Genomic DNA, 17,205 nt, shown 5'->3' with positions numbered 1-17,205 from the left:
TGGTTTGCACATGGTTTTGAAAGATCTGCAGGGGTCCTTACACTGAAAAATAACTTTAATGGAGATAGCTTGGGTTTGTTTTGTGATCCTTTAGGCCATTTTACCTGTCTAGGTATAAGTTAAAGCAAAATAATTTTCATTATTATTAATGTATATGAGTATAACACTAAAGTTGATAATGACATTGCTTAATGTCAATTGAGAATAGAATTAGATACAAGAGAATAGATTTCTGACAATTTGGAGAAAAGTAATATAAAGGTTAATATTGTTACAACACCTCTTAGACCATTTTATTGACATTAATCTTTCATCGCATGATACAAGTTTCAAGCGAAGCTCCTATTGGAAGATGAATAACATTCTCTTGAAGCATGAAACAGTTAAATCTGAGATTAAAAAATCGATTTCTCACTACTGGAAGTTGGCACAAGAGAATGGTACTGATGGCAAGTTTTGAGAACTTTTGAAGTTGGGGAACTTCTTAGGAAACACGGTTCTTTTCTGACGAAATTACATAAAGTTGCAGAGGAACAAACTGTATCTGAAATAAACACTCTTTCAATAAAACACTTTAGTAGTCTGTCAGCTGTAGAATAAACTTGGTTTGCTGAGTTGAATAACAATTTAACGAGTAGTATAAGTCCAAAGCTGAAGGGAAATGATGAGATGAAATCTGATGGAAATGATGGGATTTCATCTGAATTCTATGAACAGTTTTCAGATACGCTTGCCCCTTTTTTATTTGAGGTATTTACTGGAAGCATTAATAATGGTATTCTCCCTCTAAGTACATCACAGGGTATAATAACGTTCATTCCAAATCCTAAAAAAGATTTACTTATGATTGATAACTGGTATCCAATTAGTTTATTAAACAATGACTAAAAAATTTAGCACTAATACTTTCTATGAAAATTAAATATGTCCTCAATTCTATAATAGATGAGTCACGTTCTGGTTTTATGAATAACAGGCATATTTATAATAACATACGTTTAGTTTTGGACATTTTAGATTATTCTGATTTGGTTACTGATTTTTAGTTGTCTAGAAATTTTTGGCCTTGGAGATATTTTTTTCATAGGGCATCTAAGACTTTGTATGTTAATGGGAATAGCTCTGTTATTTTGAAATGTGGAACTTCTCAAAGGTTTGAGATAAATAGGATTATTAGGTAAGGTTGTCCAATCTCTCCTTATCTCTTCCTCCTTGCTACCCAACTTCTTTGTACACATAATAAAAACTAATAGTTTGAAGGGGATTCATATTGCAGAGCAAGAAATTATAATGAGGGTGACACCACGGGACCACAATGGCTACACACACACAAAGGCAGGACGTGCGGGGGAACATGCTCTTTATTGACTCTGTTGTGGACAGGAAAATGAAAGTGAAAGTGAGGAGTGCAGGGAGTGAGGCTTGGTGCAGGCAGGTTGTGCCAGCACTGCCCGTTCGCCACGCCCAGACCGAGACCTCCCTGTCTGAACCAAGCCTCACTCACAGTGGCCGTGAGCTCCTTTTATAGCTCCTCGTCTTCTCCGGGAGGGTGAAGAGGAGCCGCGCCACTCACTGGCCACCAGCCGTGCTGTGTTATGTCGCCCCGCCCCACAGCCACGCGCACTCCAGCTGTCCAAAACAAAAGTGGTGCTGAAAGGGCACTGTCTTTTCAGCGCCACGCTGTCAGTCACGTGAGGAGTGTTTGATGTTTTATGTGTGCGGGCTGTCGGCCCGCTGTCACAGTACCCCCCCTCAGCTCTGAGCCTATTGATGACGAGGGATGGGCCCAGAGGGAGTAGTGCCGTGATAGCCCATCCGCATTGCCATGCTGAACCCCTGCTCGATGCTGCACTGTGAATTGGTAATCCTGCTTGGAGAGGAACCAGCGGGTTACCCCAGCATTGGTGTCTTTGGCCTTGGCCATCCATTGAAGGGGAGCATGGTCCGTGATGAGGGTGAAGGGCCAGCCAACGAGGTAGTACTTCAGTTCCTAAACCGCCCATTTGATGGCCAGGGCCTCTCTCTCCACTGCGGTGTACTTCCTTTCAGCGGGGCCAGTTTTTGGCTCACATAAAGGACCAGGTGCTCCTTCCCGTTGAAGACCTGAGACAGAATGGCTCCTAGTCCTGTCTCAGAGGCATCGGTTTGGACCAGGAAGGGTAGGCTGAAGTTGGGGTTTCGAAGCACCGGTGAGCTCGTAAGTGCCGTTTTCAATTTCTCGAAGGCATGTTCTGTTTGCCTTCTGGCTGGACATGGTAGGGCCGCTGTCTGACCACGACTCCCGGTGGGGTCTTAATGTCATGGTGGACCAGATGTGTAAGGCCAGGGGTGGAGGAGAAGACGTCAGCAAACTGGTCCACCAGCTCAGACAGCTCCTGGTTCTGGGCCGGCGTGAGCTCCTCTCCTCGGTGGACCATCTGGGGACGGATCTGGGGAAAGACATCTCGACAGATCTGGGGAAAGACATGCAAAAGCAGACACAGCAGGGGCAGGCTCCATCCACTTTTTGAGTAGGTTGATGTGATAGACCTGTGTGTCTGCTCTCTTACCTGGCTGTTGCAGGCGATAGTTCACATGACCCACCCTCTTGAGGACAGTGTAGGGGCCCTGCCACCAAACCAGGAACTTGCAGGTGGCATCTGGGAGGAGGAGGAGGACCTTGTCAACAGGTTGGAACTCTTGTGGCTGAGCTGGATAGCTGCAGGCGATAGTTCACATGACCCACCCTCTTGAGGACAGTGTAGGGGCCCTGCCACCAAACCAGGAACTTGCAGGTGGCATCTGGGAGGAGGAGGAGGACCTTGTCACCAGGTTGGAACTCTTGTGGCTGAGCTGGATGGTAGGCCCTCCTCTGCTCTCGCTAAGCAGCCTCCAGGTGTTCCTTCACTATCGGCATCACCTTGTCGATTCTCTCCTGCATTTCCTGAATGTAATCAACAAAGGAGCAATAGGGGAGGGCTGCTGTTCCCATGCCTCCCGGGCCACATCTAGGAGTCCTCGAGGCCGAAGAGCAGCTCAAAGGGTGTGAAACCGGTGGATACCTGGGGCGTCTCTCGGACAGCGAAAAGGACGTAGGGGAGTAGCAGGTCCCAGTTTCTCCCCTCCCCGTCTACCACCTTCTGGAGCATCCGCTTCAGCGTCTGGTTGTACCTTCCCACCAGTCCATCTGTCTGGGGGTGGTATACGGATGTCCTCAGGTGGGCAACCTGCAACAGCCGACACAGATCCGCCATTAGTTTTGACAAAGTGCATACCTTGGTGGGTGATGACGTCCTTCGGTATTCCAACCCGGTTGAAGAGGAGAAACAGATCACAGGCGATGTTTGGGGAGGTGGCCTTTTGGAGGGATACTGCCTCAGGGTAACGGGTGGCGTAGTCCACAATCACCAGGAGGGATGAGCTGCGCGGGAGGGCGCTTTTAGGACGTGGTTCGCTGACACTGGGGGCACTGCTGGCAGAAAGTCCGGACTTCTGCCTCCATCCACGGCCACAGGAATCTGTCTTTTAGCTTTTCAAGGGTGTTGCAGGCCCCCAGGTGCCCACCCAGCGGGTGTCTGTGGGCCAGGTGCATTAGGGCATTTGTCCTGGTATGGGACACGACAAGCAGCTAGCAGGGCTGGCCTCTTCTTTCCATTTTGTAGTACAGCAGGCCTCCCTGCACCAGGAAGTAGGCCGTAGGGAGCCGCTGTTCCGGGTTCTGGTGAACCCCCTCAGTGACCCGCACCTGGCCCCAACAGTTCTTCAGACGCTGATCCTCCTTCTGCTCCCAGCCGAAATTTCCCTTTCAGGCGACCTGTGAAGACACAGAAGAAACAGGGTTAGCAGGGATAGCGGACTCACCTGCAGAGGTCGCCCTTCTGCATCTGCTTCACTGTGGGCTAGGCAGGTCAGCCGGGCCCTCGGCAGCTTGGTCTGGGTTTTCTTCTTCCGGGGACCTTCTCGCTCTTTGGCTCTGGCGAACCCTGGCCAGTCACATCCCAGAAGCAAGGGCACGGGTAGTTCGGGGACAAGGCCCACCAGCAGGGACCAATCTTTCCCTTGGTGTCTCACGTTAACTCTGGCCATGGGTACTTCCCGAACATCCCTATGTATGCAGCTGACCATGAATGAGCCCTTAGTCCTTGGGGCCGGAACGTGGGTAGACCGCGCCAGGGTCACCGTCTACACAATTTCCATGGCTGTGAGCTATCACATCAGTTTAGCTATCACATCAGTCACTTGCTGATGACACCTCCCTGTTCCTTAAAGATGACATTCAGGTACCGCTCAACATTACTGTTATGGAAACCTTTTCAAAAGCCTCTGGTCTTTAAGTGAATATTAAGAAATGTGGATTCTTGGCTGTTAAAGAATTTATTTGGCTGTTATCAGGTTTCTTATTTAGGTGGTGTTGTGACAAAAAAAATAAATTGAAAGACCCTCCCTAAAACTCAAAAACTAAAAAACACTCAATCAATGGCTGCGAAGAGATCTTTCTTTAAGAGGCAAAGTATTGTTGGCAAAGGCTTAAAGTCTGTCTATACTTGCTTATACAGCATGATCGGTTCATCTTCACACAAAACTGAATAAATCTTTTGAAAGGATTCTTTTAGATTTTTTGTGTTGAAAATCATTATATTAAGAAATCTGTAGTCATGAAAGTATTTGAAAAGTATGTGCTTAATTTTCTAGATTTTAATACCTTAAACTTTAAATTTAAAATTAATTAGCTTCAGCATTTTAGAAACCCAACACCTTTGTGGAATTTCATTTCTTTTTATATGTTCTCACAATTTGTTGGCCTTAACTTTCTCATTTCATATAATGATAAAGTTGATAAGTTACCCCCATTACTCTCTGCCTTTCATAAACAAGTACTATTGGCCTGGTCTTTGACTTACAAGCACAATTTTTCTCTGCAAAAATATTTTATTTGGAATAATGGTAATATTTCTTACAGGAACAAATCTTTATTTTTGCAGAATTAGTTTGATAAGAATATAGTTCTGGTTAATCAGCTGGAATTTTTTAGCTCGTTTTCAATTTCCTGTTACCTGTAAAGAGTTCACTATGGTATTTGATTCTATTTCTTCAGGAGCTGTAGCTCTACTGAAAACTCCTATGTCACTCTATATTGCTAACTTTGATGTTTCAGGCTGTCTAGTTCCTAAGATTTGTTTTAACTCATCTCTCAAGAAAAATTATATTTTCTTTATTTATGTTTTACTGGAATAGTTTTATTGATAATGTTCACTGGAGAAATGTATGGCTTCTGCCTCAGTTTTATTTGCTGATATATAAGGTGAAGGAAGTATCTTTCAAAATTCTCTGTACATTTTACCCTGTTAAACACATGTCTAAATATAAATCCAGTATTATTATCTATTATTATTATTATTAGCTCTTTCTGTGAAAGTCAACCTGAAACAATTACTCAATCTGTTCTGGTACTGCCCGTATTCTAAAAGTCTATGGCAAGAGATATCTCGATTTATTATTGATCAGTTACATGAAGATTTCCGTCTATTGTGGAAGTATATAGTGATTGTGTTTCTTGATTATTACAAAGCCAGAGAACAGCTTTATTATATAATAAATCTAATCTTATTTCTAGCTAAATTTTTATTCATAAACCAAAATATTAAAACTCTAAGCCTTCATACATAGTATTTTATAAGGAGTTTGAGCAGTATCTAAACTGTATTAGTTTATCTGATAATAAATTTTTTTTTTAAAACTTTGACTTTGTAACAATCTTGGTATTATTGTTTCTTTAGATATGTGATTCACTGTACGTCTTATCTGCATATTTACTCTTTTTATTGCCTTTTTTATTATTAATTACCTCTGGCCGTTTGTTTTTATTCTTGTCCTTTGAAAAAAAAATCTATTTATTTATTCATTTATTTTTATGTATATTTTAATTTGTGTTTTTCATTTCTTTTATTTATCTATTTTTTCTCTAATTTTCTTTCTCATCCCTCTTGCAGTGTCCTTCCAAGTTTACATTGCTTGTTTTGTATCTAATACTCTGTTATGGAAATTATTTGTCAAAAATAAATAAATAAATAAATACATAAACAAACAAACTGCTGTTAAACTAGCTGCTCTTCCTGAAACGACGGTTAATCTAGCCGCATGTAAAATTTAGGGGCCCAGCTTTTGAGCATCCGCACAACCAAAGCAACTTAACTTACAAAATAGTATATTTAAATAACGAAACTAACACACTAAACTAACACATGAAATTAAAGTAAGGAAACTAACACACAACAATCCACAGTATTTATTTGTATACAGGCTAAATGTTTTTGTAATCTTTTACTGTTTTTTACCATTAAAATTTTACTTGTGGCTAGGTTAACCGCAGTGTTGAAATGACCTGTCCTGTCCTTTTTCAAATGGTCCACCAGGTGTTTCTATGACGTATCCCTTGGAAACATTCCTGTTGTGTTTTCAGCCTATTGCAGCGTTTCTGATTTTTGCATGCGTTTCAGTATTTGCAATATGTTGGTCCCCTGTCGGTACCCTATGTGTGTTGCCACTTTAATGCATCTGTATGTGTTCTCTGTATTTGCAGCGTGTTGGCCTCTGTCAGCCACTGTAGGTTCCAGGTATAATGTCCAAGTATCGCAGATATTGCAAATCAGAAATGCGTACCACTGTTAACTTGTTGCCCCAAAAAGACTAAGAAAAAGAATAACATGTCTACTTTTTTTTCTGTGCCCAAATATTTTTTGGCCAGTTTCAAATCTTTTATGAGGTAAGTAAAAACCTCACGCTTGTGCAACATATTTTCTGCTCTCCGGGATCCACGCCTATTGTGAAGCTTTTTGGCAACCTTTAAAAACAGCCACCAAATAATCCACCTACTGTCCGTATCTGTCCATATAAAAAATAAATAAATAAATAAATAAATAAATAAAATCCACCTATTGGGCATATCTCTATTTGTACACACCTACTGAACATGAATGTTGGGACGACAACACAGAAAAAACTTACTCACAATCCAATATTTAAAACAAGAGATGCATCACTGTTATAGTTACATACTAAATAAGTCATTTTACATAAAAAACACACTTACATATAATTAACTTATAAATATGATTTTAATTTACTTTTAAAATGAAAAGATCTGATGAAATATTTTGTCTGCACTCTTCTTTTGTTAGGTCACACGGAAGTTTGGTGTTCCTGCTCTAAAGCAGGCAATGGAGTGGTTTGGATACCAGGGTGGTGTATGCCGCTCCCCTCTGCAGCCTTTGTCCAAGTTGGAGTTAGAAAATCTTCGAGCAGACTTCTCCTCAAATGGGTGGCTGTAGATGTACTTTAGATCACTAATAAATCTTTGAGATAAATTGTGAGATTATACACATTATGGTAACTTCTAATGTTTACCACAACACAGAACTCAGATTAAAATCTAGTTGAAACACACTTCTTCAAATGATATTCAAGTTCCCAGAGAACAAATGGTCAAGCTGAATTCCTAGCTCTCAATGAGTTATGTTAAACTTATTTAATTAATGTAGCTGTTAACCAACTGTGACACTGTCTTAGGCATGAGGAAACGGAAGGCAAGTTTGGAACAACTCAAAAGGGCTTTTATTCCTGTTGTGTCTGAGCTTTCTACTTTGAGATCTTACTCTGAGACACACCAACATAAGCACACACACACAGTTCAGTTAGCATGGCTCTGTCTCTCTCTCTCTCTCTCTCGCATCTGTGTCACTCTCTCCTTTTATTTCCTTCCCCGACTGCTCACTGTAACACAGAACACTTATTAGTTCAATTACCCACAGGTGCCAACTCCTCAGAAACACTCATTCTTCCTGACTCCGCCCTTCTCCAGTCAGCCTGTAGCCGACTCCACCACCCCCACTTCCCAACTGGAGAGGAAGTTTTGTGTGCCTGAAAACTTCCTCTGAATGACTGAAGTGCCAGATACTAATGAGTGATCTGCACATTGGCATATTTCATGCGGTGGAGACACTGGAACGCGGCGTGGTCCGAAGCGAGGGTGAAGACGCATTCCAATAGGTAGTATCAGAGGGCCCACTTGATGGCCAGTCACTCTTTCTTGATTGTGCTGTGTTTGCTCTCCACTACCTGGGGCAACATGTCTGACGCATTAGTCTGCAAAACAAAGGGGAGAGAGAAGTCAACAGAATGTAAGACTGGCCCGCAACAAAGTGCAGCTTTTACCTGAGTAAAAAGCCTTTTGGCACGGCTCCGTCCAGTGGACCAGGTCTGGCACCCCCTTTTATGGAGATCAGTCAGAGGGTTGATGACATCCGAATGATTAGGTACAAACCTACAATAAGAGCCAGCCAGCCACAGAAATTGTCTGACCTCCTTTTTGGTCTTGTGTCTCGGGCAGGCTGCTGCTGTCTTTGGGAACAGACCTGCCCATGTCCCAAGCAGAAGCCCAATTGCACACTTCTTTGGGTTTGCTGTGAGTCCTGCCCATCTCAAGGATCTCAGGACAGCCCTCAGATGTTGAAGGTGCCACTGCCAGTCATTACGGCACCGTCCATAAGTTGTTGAAACGTAGCAGGAGCACCGAACAGACCAAAAGGAAGGGTGACAAATTGGTGTAACCCAAACAGAGTGGAAAAGGCCCTTTTTACATGGGACACTGGAGTCAAGTGGATCTGCCAATATTCCTTAGTCAAATCCAGTTTTGAATAAAAGCAAGCCTTACCTAACCGATCCAGCAGTTTGTCAATGAGTGGCATTGGATAAGCATCACATTTAGACACTGCATTCTTCACTCTTCTAAAGTCCACACAGAACCAAACTGACCTGTTGTCTGGATTAGCCACTGTGGGACTATTACACCCATCTTGAGCATGGCCATGAGCTCCTCCTGTACCACCTGTTTTTTGTGTTTGGGCAAATGGTAGGGTTGGCTGTAGGGGTACTCCGATCGGGATTTTTGGGGCCGATCACCGATCCCCAATCACTGATAGCTGAATCGTCCTATACCGATACCGATCACAGGGTCTATTAGGAGCCTTCTATTTATCATATAGCATTATTTATTAAACTATATTTAACAACAATGTGTATTAAGTATTAAAATTAAGAGAAGAGATAGTATCATGATTTGACAACTGTGTATTTATTGGCAAGCAACATGTGCAACATATCAACAAAACATTGCAGCCTGTGCTTGGTTAGTAATTGGGAACAGCTTAGAGCTTGACAAATACAACCTTCCTGTAGAATATATAAAAATAAATAAAATTAAATTAAAGACAGTACAGAGTCTTTAGCTTTAGACTGTTTAAACGTTAGACTAAAAACTACAACAAAAAAAGGGCTATAGCCAAAATATTGTTTCAAGTCAGTCAGCCCTCACATCTCTTGGGATGTCAAGAAGAAATTCAGTTGACACTAACAGAACCACAGCTGCATTATCACAATGGCTTTTGCATCATGAATCAATGATAAATTCTGGAGTAGTTGTTTTTTTTTCTGGGAAGCTCAGTCAGATTTTGTGGGCTTTTAGAGAGGTAGAGAGAGGGAGAGTGAGGTAGAGAAAGAGAGAGGATGGGTACAAATTAGTAGATTAATATCACCCAAAGCTTACTTCTTAAGCATCAATGGCAGATTTTTCTTTATAAATATAAGCATCTCCGCATTTTTGGCTGACAGCTTGTTCCTCTTCTCATCTATAATATTTCCTGCTGTGCTAAAAAGTCGCTCGCTATCAACACTTGTGCACGGGGCACAGAGGTAGGTTCGTGCTGCTTGTGCGAGAGCTGGAAAGCGGCTTTTATTGTTCTGCCAAAAAACAAGTGGCTGTCCACTTTGTGGGATAACTGGCTCTGATAGGTAGAGGTTCAACTGCAATGATACTGAGCTGCTGATGTCACTGCCACCATGTTCCCGATCTCCATCCAACAACTCAGCATACATAGCATGCAAGGAGCCAGTTCGTGGTACTTTCTCTGGGGGTTCAGTCCCACTTTCAGCCAAACTGGCCTCACCATCCTGCTGCTCCAGTCCAGTGGCCAGGACATCAGAAAGCAGCCCACGTATCTGGGGCTTGAGTGCGTGAGGGAAATATCTGTCTTTATGCCTTTTTATTAACAAGAAAACAAAACATTGATTAATTTATTTGAATTGAATATGAATTCATCAAAAATCATAATCAGAAATACTTTAGTGATTGGGTTACAGTTGCTCCAATTTAGAAAGAAATATGTGACAGCACAGAGAAATAAGAAAAAAAAGAAAATATAAAATAAGAAATGTTCTATTATTTAATGCATTTTGAGATTATGCTTGGCTCTTGTTTTGATTTGTCAGCCTAACATACTCCAAAAAATATGCTTTTTATCTGTAGTCTTATTATTAATTCTTCCAAGTGCTTATTTCTACAGCAAATTTAGCCAAATTTGAAGGAAATGCCAGCCTACACAAAGGAATAACACAATAACACAATGTTCATTTCAGTAATAGCTCCTTCTATTAATCATTTCGAGCAAAGATGAATTCTTGCAAGATTCTTGCAATATGAATTAAGGAGCCTACTAGAATGGTCAAAAATATACACTATATTACCAAAAGTATTCGGTCACCTGCCTTGACTCACATATGCACTTAAGTGCCATCCCATTCCTAACCCATAGGGTTCAATATGATGTCGGTCCACCTTTTGCAGCTATTACAGCTTCAACTCTTCTGGGAAGGCTGTCCACAAGGTTGAGGAGTGTGTTTATAGGAATTTTTGACCATTCTTCCAAAAGCGCATTGGTGAGGTCACACACTGATGTTGGTCGAGAAGGCCTGGCTCTCAGTCTCCGCTCTAATTCATCCCAAAGGTGTTCTATCGGGTTCAGGTCAGGACTCTGTGCAGGCCAGTCAAGTTCATCCACACCAGACTCTGTCGTCCATGTCTTTATGGACCTTGCTTTGTGCACTGGTGCACAGTCATGTTGGAAGAGGAAGGGGCCCGCTCCAAACTGTTCCCACAAGGTTGGGAGCATGGAATTGTCCAAAATGTTTTGGTATCCTGAAGCATTCAAAGTTTCTTTCACTGGAACTAAGGGGCCAAGCCCAACTCCTGAAAAACGACCTCACACCATAATTCCTCCTCCACCAAATTTCACACTCGGCACAATGCAGTCCGAAATGTACCGTTCTCCTGGCAACCTCCAAACCCAGACTTGTCCATCAGATTGCCAGATGGAAAAGCGTGATTCATCACTCCAGAGAACACGTCTCCACTGCTCTAGAGTCCAGTGGCGGCGTGCTTTACACCACTGCATCTTAAGCTTTGCATTGCACTTGGTGATGTGTGGCTTGGATGCAGCTGCTCGGCCATGGAAACCCATTCCATGAAGCTCTCTGCGTACTGTACTTGGGCTAATCTGAAAGTCACATGAAGTTTGGAGCTCTGTAGCAATTGACTGTGAAGAAAGTCGACGACCTCTTTGCACTATGCGCTTCAGCATCCGCTGACCCCTCTCCGTCAGTTTACGTGGCCTACCACTTCGTGGCTGAGTTGCTGTTGTTCCCAAACTCTTCCATTTTGTTATGATAAAGCTGACAGTTGACTGTGGAATATTTGGAGCGAGGAAATTTCACGACTGGATTTGTTGCACAGGTGGCATCCTATGACAGTTCCACGCTGGAATTCACTGAGCTCCTGAGAGCGGCCCATTCTTTCACAAATGTTTGTAAAAACAGTCTGCATGCCTAAGTGCTTGATTTTATACACCTGTGGCCAGGCCAAGTAATTAGGACACCTGATTCTGATCATTTGGATGGGTGACCGAATACTTTTGGTAATATAGTGTATATGTTCCAGTTTATATTGATTCTGAATTTAAACGTCTTCAATACATTTTCAAATTTGCCTGCTCGTTAATTTGCTCTGACAACGACACAGCTACACATACGAATGTGAAGAATGTGTAAATTAAGTTCTCTCACCTCGGATCGAGGATTGTAGCGATGCTATACAGGCGCTCAGATTCAATGTCACGGAATCTTTTCTGGACCGCTTCCAACAATGTGGCTTTCAAAGTTTTTACACCATGGTCAGTCTCTGCGGTCTTCTCAAGAAGACGAGTTAAAGCTCTGATGGACGGTATAACATCTGCAGCCGATGCAGTTGATGAGCTGATCTGTTGCGTGAGCTCTTCAAATGGGACGAGTAACGAAATCATATTTTCCACTAATTTCCACTGGCTTCCGGTGAACATGGAGGGTAAGTCATAGTCGGCTCCATAAGCACATAGGGCACGTTTCTGTTCCAGCAGACTCTGCAGCATGTATACAGTACTTTTCCACCTGGTAGGTACATCTTGCTGTAGTCTCTTGATAGGCTGACCCAGCTGTTTCTGAATACTTTGAAGTCGGGAGTAGGCAAGCAGGGAGTGTTTGAAATGACCGACGATGCGTCTTCCAGAGGCAATTAGATCAGCGATGCTGCGTTGTGACATTACTCCCTCGGCCACAGCAAGCTGCAGTGAATCAGCCATGCACGGCAGGCTGGGTAGATTGGCGTACCTCATGGCCTTTTCCATATTCTTTGCATTATCCCTTAGAATAACGTGCACTTTTTCCTTCAGGATTCCCCATGCAGGAACATGTCGCTGAATGCAGCAGCAAGAGCCTCCGCGGTGTGTGACCCTGAAAACTCTTGAGAATGAAGAACAGTTTTTTGTAGTTCGAAGTTTTGATTAATAAACTGTGCAGTGAGGCTCAACATGGACATGGGACATACACTCGCACTCCAAATGTCACTCGTGATACTAATTGATGTTATGTTGTCCTTCATAAGGCTGTCGACATGTGTAAACACTGTTTGGTATAACTGCGGCAGGCACACATCAGTGAAATATTTACGCCTTGGCATAGTGTAACGTGAATCCAAGTAGGACATTCGTCGCCGGAACCCTTCGTCTTCCACAATAGACAGCGGCTGATGATCAAGGCATATGAATTCCATTATTTTGTGTGATATTTGTTTATGCTTCTTACTGTCCTTGCAGTAGGGTTGCTGTCGTTGAAACGTCTCTGTTACCGACAGCTGAGTAAGTGGTGCTAGAGTTGCTGAACTGTCCCGCTCTCTCTTAGCGCTAGTCAACTTTGAAAACTGCTCATATTCTTTTACGTGACTAACCTTCAAATGTCTGATAAGGTTGGTGGTGTTGAAATGTTTTGGGTGCTTCCCGCCTCGTGGGATTTGCTTGGTACACACGTTACAGATTGCTAATGTAGTGTCTTCTTCAAACACCTTGTAGAATTGCCAGACCAGTGAAGCCATTTTAGCAGCGCGTAAAAATTTGTCTCGCGAGTTTTGCGTCATCTGATCAGCCACTCTGGATCGGCTTTTATAGAGACCGCCGATCAAACTTCCCAAAGCGATTATCGGCCGATTATAATCGGCGACCGATCAATCGGAGCACCCTTAGTTGGCTGCATACAATTACCCCCGGGGGTGTCTCAATTTGGTATTATATGAAATTAATAAGACTAGGTAGAGGTAAGTGCATGTTGGATGTTGGCTTGCGAAATGGGAAAGTCTATGATTTGGGATACCAAGAGGGGACCAGAGTTGATTGAGCCACATTTTTCAGATTGACCTGCCGTCCCAGCTCCTCCCTCTTGGGAACCACCTTTGCCAAACCACAGGGACCACCTCTCTCCATGGTTTGAGGAAACCGAGGTGGTATATTTGAGGGCCCCGCCTTTATTTGTTTGCCTTACCTCACAGTGTGACCCTTGCCACTTTGTGAGTAATTTAGAGCTTGATGTGGGTAATAATACAAGCACATTATTTCATTGTAGAAACTCCTGCAGCTGAGCAACCCAGGAGAAAATTCTCCTGTTTATCCGAATTCTCCTAATTTTCTCTGATGACAAGCCACATATCCCAATTCTGAGCATCATCGTGCACAACCTTCCAAATCATATTTTTGAGAGTTTGATTAAACCTCTTGACCAGACCATCAGTTTGCGTATGGTAAACACTGGTATGAATTGATTTAATTCCTAATAATTCGTACAGTTTTTGGAGTGTGCATGACATAAACATGGCGCCCTGATCAATCAGAATCTCTTTTGGGATTCTGACCTGGGAGATTATTTTGAAGAGTGCCTCCACAGCATGCTGAGAACGGGCAAAGAGGCATGGCTTTCAGGTATTGCATTGCATAATCTACTAAAACTAATGCAAATCGATGCCCTTGTGCAATCCATTCGAATGGCCTGACGAGGTCCATACAATTCTCTAAAAGGGGACATCGATTAATGGCAGGGGCCACAATGGCACTTTTGGGGTGGCCAGTGGAATCACCAGCTGACATTCGCAACGTGCCACATATCACCAGCGTACATCGCTACAAATACCGGGCCAATAGAAATGGTCATGAGACTGTTCAGTGTTTTATCCTGACCTAAATGACCTGCCATCTGATTACGATGAGCTGTATGCAAAAGCATTCCCCTGTGGCTCTTTGGGACCAACAACTGTGTTGTTGTCTCTTCTTTCATATGAGTGTCCTGCATCACTAGATATATATATATATATATATATATATATATATCTCCTTAATAATGGAAAAATATTGATATGAGAGTGAAGCGTTTGGCTGGACTCGCTGAACATCAATTACTTTTACTTGGTTGAAGGTGTGGCCTAGGGTTTTGTCTCATGATGGCTCCAAGGGGAAATTCCCAAGGGGAATTCCCCCAGAGGGTGAGGGGGCGGGGCCTTCGGGGAGGGATCTCTGAGTCTTCCTGACATGGAGCTGACACTGATGGTCCAAGCAATGCCTCTCCAGCCAAGGTTGTGCACATCCCACACCGTGCTATGCTATTGCAGGACCCATCCAAACACATTCTTACATTGGAAATGCTGTCCAATTTGTCACCAAAATTAGTGGATGGGTGAGGCAAGGACTAACCACCACATCTATTCTACGTTTTTTTGTCCCCGGAATGGAATAATGACTTCACGATTCCATGACGGCGTATCTTCAGTCTGACACTCTCTTGGGTTTGAGTGGGAATGAGGAACCGGGAAGCAGGTTTGAAACAACTCAAAAGGGCTTTTATTCCAGTTTGTTAGAGTGCTTTTCAGCGCTTTCTACTTCAAGGACTCACTCTGAGAAAAACGCCAACATAAACACACACACAAACAGTTCAGTTTAGCATGGCTCTCTCTCTCTCTAGCATCCAGGTCACTCCTCCTCCCCTCCCTGCTGCTCACTGCAACACAGGACACTTATTAGTACATTTACTCATTCATACATACATACTCATTCTTCCCGACTCCGCCTTCCACTCACGAAACCGGTGCTTGACCAAGACCCTGCTGCCACACCACCATTTATAAGCGGTGTTTACTCTAGCCTCTATATGATTTTGTGAGGGTGGGGGCATGGTTTATTGGAAGTCTGGAGCAGGAGAGTGGCATACAGGAGGAGCTGAGTAAGAGGGCACACCTGACACCTATTGGCAATGTTATATTAATGAGCTAATTGTGTTTTTCTCTCTACTAGTGAGCCGAACGTGCATGTGTGACAATGACAACTGAATGCTACTCAGCAACCCAGCACATTCAGGGTGATGTTGCACATGAGCTTTATTATGATCATGTGCCTGTGGCATGTTATGTCTGGAACAGAAAGAATGGAAATGGCACTTTGATCCAATGGATATTTGGCAGCTTTCCAGCTGGTCTTCACTTCTGCCTCAACAGACTCACCCATACACACACACTTAGCTCACTAGTAGAGAAAGAATAACACAAACAGCTCATTAATATAGCATCACCAATACGCATTAGCTGAAATTTAACTGAATTTAATTTAATTTAATAAGTTTGTCAATTCTGATTTTGCACAAACTGTGCATGCACACTTTGCATGCACTCACATGTGCATACGCTCTGACTGGTCAACCATAATGGTTTTAACTGTACTGGAGATTTTTTTTTAAAGGCACAAACAAATGGCAAATACTAGAACTTTCAAAATGTAGTAATGTCAATTTGTTCTATTTTGGTATTTTCATATAATTACACTCTGTATTAACCCATTATATGGTAAGGTTTCTTTTATGCAATTTCTGTATGAATGACATATCCGACACAAAATGCTTATTATTCTGTCAATTTTTACAATGACAGTCAATTTCTTAGTAACAATACAAAATTAGGCTTTCAAAGGAATTCTTATCTCAGGCTGACATGTATTTTTTACAGTATACAAAATATACAGTATACAACAGAAGTGAGAACAACCCTGTGCAATATTACTTAAATTTCAAATGATTCAAAATTTTATCACCTTACAGTAATTGCTTCTGTAAAAAGTTGTACAGTACGGTATTTGCTCTTATGTAAAATTAAAAACTAACAGTTTAGCTTTACTATATTAAAATTACAGGCCCCACATTAGGAACTCAATGCAACAAAAGTCAATATACCTTTCATTATTGAGATTCAAATCTTTTATTTTTTCAATACTTCGTATGTCCACCTTTATTTCTGATGACAGACTCAATCCTCCTTGGCTGTTCTGTCATTCTTCAGAGACAATTTTTTTTTCCAGCTGCTCTTTGCTGGAGGGGTTGTATTGCTCTACCTTTCTCTTTAAAATACCCCAAAGGCATTCTATTGGATTCAAGTCAGGTGACATACTTGGCCAGGTCATAGTTTTCGGTTTTTTCTTCTTTCGAAATTCTTGCATGATTTTGGCAGTGTGATTTGGATCATTATCATGCTGGAATATTCCTCTTCTGCCAAGCTTCTGGAGACCAGGAGTCATCTTGTCAGCCAGTATTTTGGTATATCCACAGGCATTCATGGTTCCATCTATAAATGTCCTCTCAAAAAGAATATTTAAAAAAATAAAGAAGGCGAGCCAACACAAACCTATAAATTAAGACAAATAAAACTAATCATTTATTTATTATAAAAGAACTGGCATCAGCTGTACAAATGTGGGACAGGCTGGTCTGCACATAAACGAAAGCTGTAACAAATGCCTCAGATGATGGAAGATTTAGCTTTTGCTTATTATTATATAAGATTAAATATTGTTATTGGTGTAGAAGTGAATCAAAACACTTCTGCCTTTCAGCCTTTACCCTGATCATTCATTCCTTACTTCCAGCTGTCTGTGAACCTTTATGGAGTTTTGTGGGCGACACTACATGCAAATCGAGCATGTACCTGTGTGTAACATAGTCACT

General features: G+C 42.3%; 2 protein-coding genes and 1 long non-coding RNA gene across 6 annotated transcripts in view; 1 reads left to right on the top strand and 2 right to left on the bottom strand.

The window, feature by feature from the left end:
* hoga1 (4-hydroxy-2-oxoglutarate aldolase 1) overlaps nucleotides 1–7,422 on the top strand; it is a 29,160-nt gene extending 21,738 nt beyond the window's left edge. For both annotated transcript variants that reach the window (XM_053229587.1, XM_026946728.3), the window contains one exon: nucleotides 7,158–7,422. In XM_053229587.1, coding sequence (XP_053085562.1) covers nucleotides 7,158–7,307 — 150 coding nt within the window. In that variant the 3' untranslated portion in view covers nucleotides 7,308–7,422. The remainder of the gene's footprint in view (nucleotides 1–7,157) is intronic.
* Nucleotides 7,423–9,071: 1,649 nt separating this feature from the next.
* On the bottom strand, nucleotides 9,072–14,408 carry LOC117596023 (zinc finger BED domain-containing protein 4). The gene is made up of 2 exons (XM_034299442.2): nucleotides 11,932–14,408; nucleotides 9,072–10,072 (listed from the first exon to the last, which is right to left on the bottom strand). The coding sequence occupies exons 1-2, from the start codon at nucleotides 12,525–12,527 to the stop codon at nucleotides 9,577–9,579; spliced, it is 1,092 nt and encodes a 363-aa protein (XP_034155333.1). The 5' UTR covers nucleotides 12,528–14,408; the 3' UTR covers nucleotides 9,072–9,576.
* A 1,789-nt stretch (nucleotides 14,409–16,197) lies between these two features.
* Nucleotides 16,198–17,205, bottom strand: part of LOC128317478 (uncharacterized) — a 14,240-nt gene continuing 13,232 nt past the window's right edge. For 2 of the 3 annotated variants that reach the window (XR_008301001.1, XR_008301004.1), the window contains one exon: nucleotides 16,198–16,885. This is a non-coding gene — a long non-coding RNA (uncharacterized LOC128317478). The remainder of the gene's footprint in view (nucleotides 16,886–17,205) is intronic. The other variant, XR_008301003.1, reaches the window with a different exon arrangement.

This window comes from Pangasianodon hypophthalmus, chromosome 25 (genome assembly GCF_027358585.1).
Source record: "Pangasianodon hypophthalmus isolate fPanHyp1 chromosome 25, fPanHyp1.pri, whole genome shotgun sequence".
Lineage (NCBI taxonomy): Eukaryota > Metazoa > Chordata > Actinopteri > Siluriformes > Pangasiidae > Pangasianodon > Pangasianodon hypophthalmus.
The sequence above is the reverse complement of the archived record's forward strand: the minus strand, read 5'-3'. Positions and strand labels throughout refer to the sequence as shown.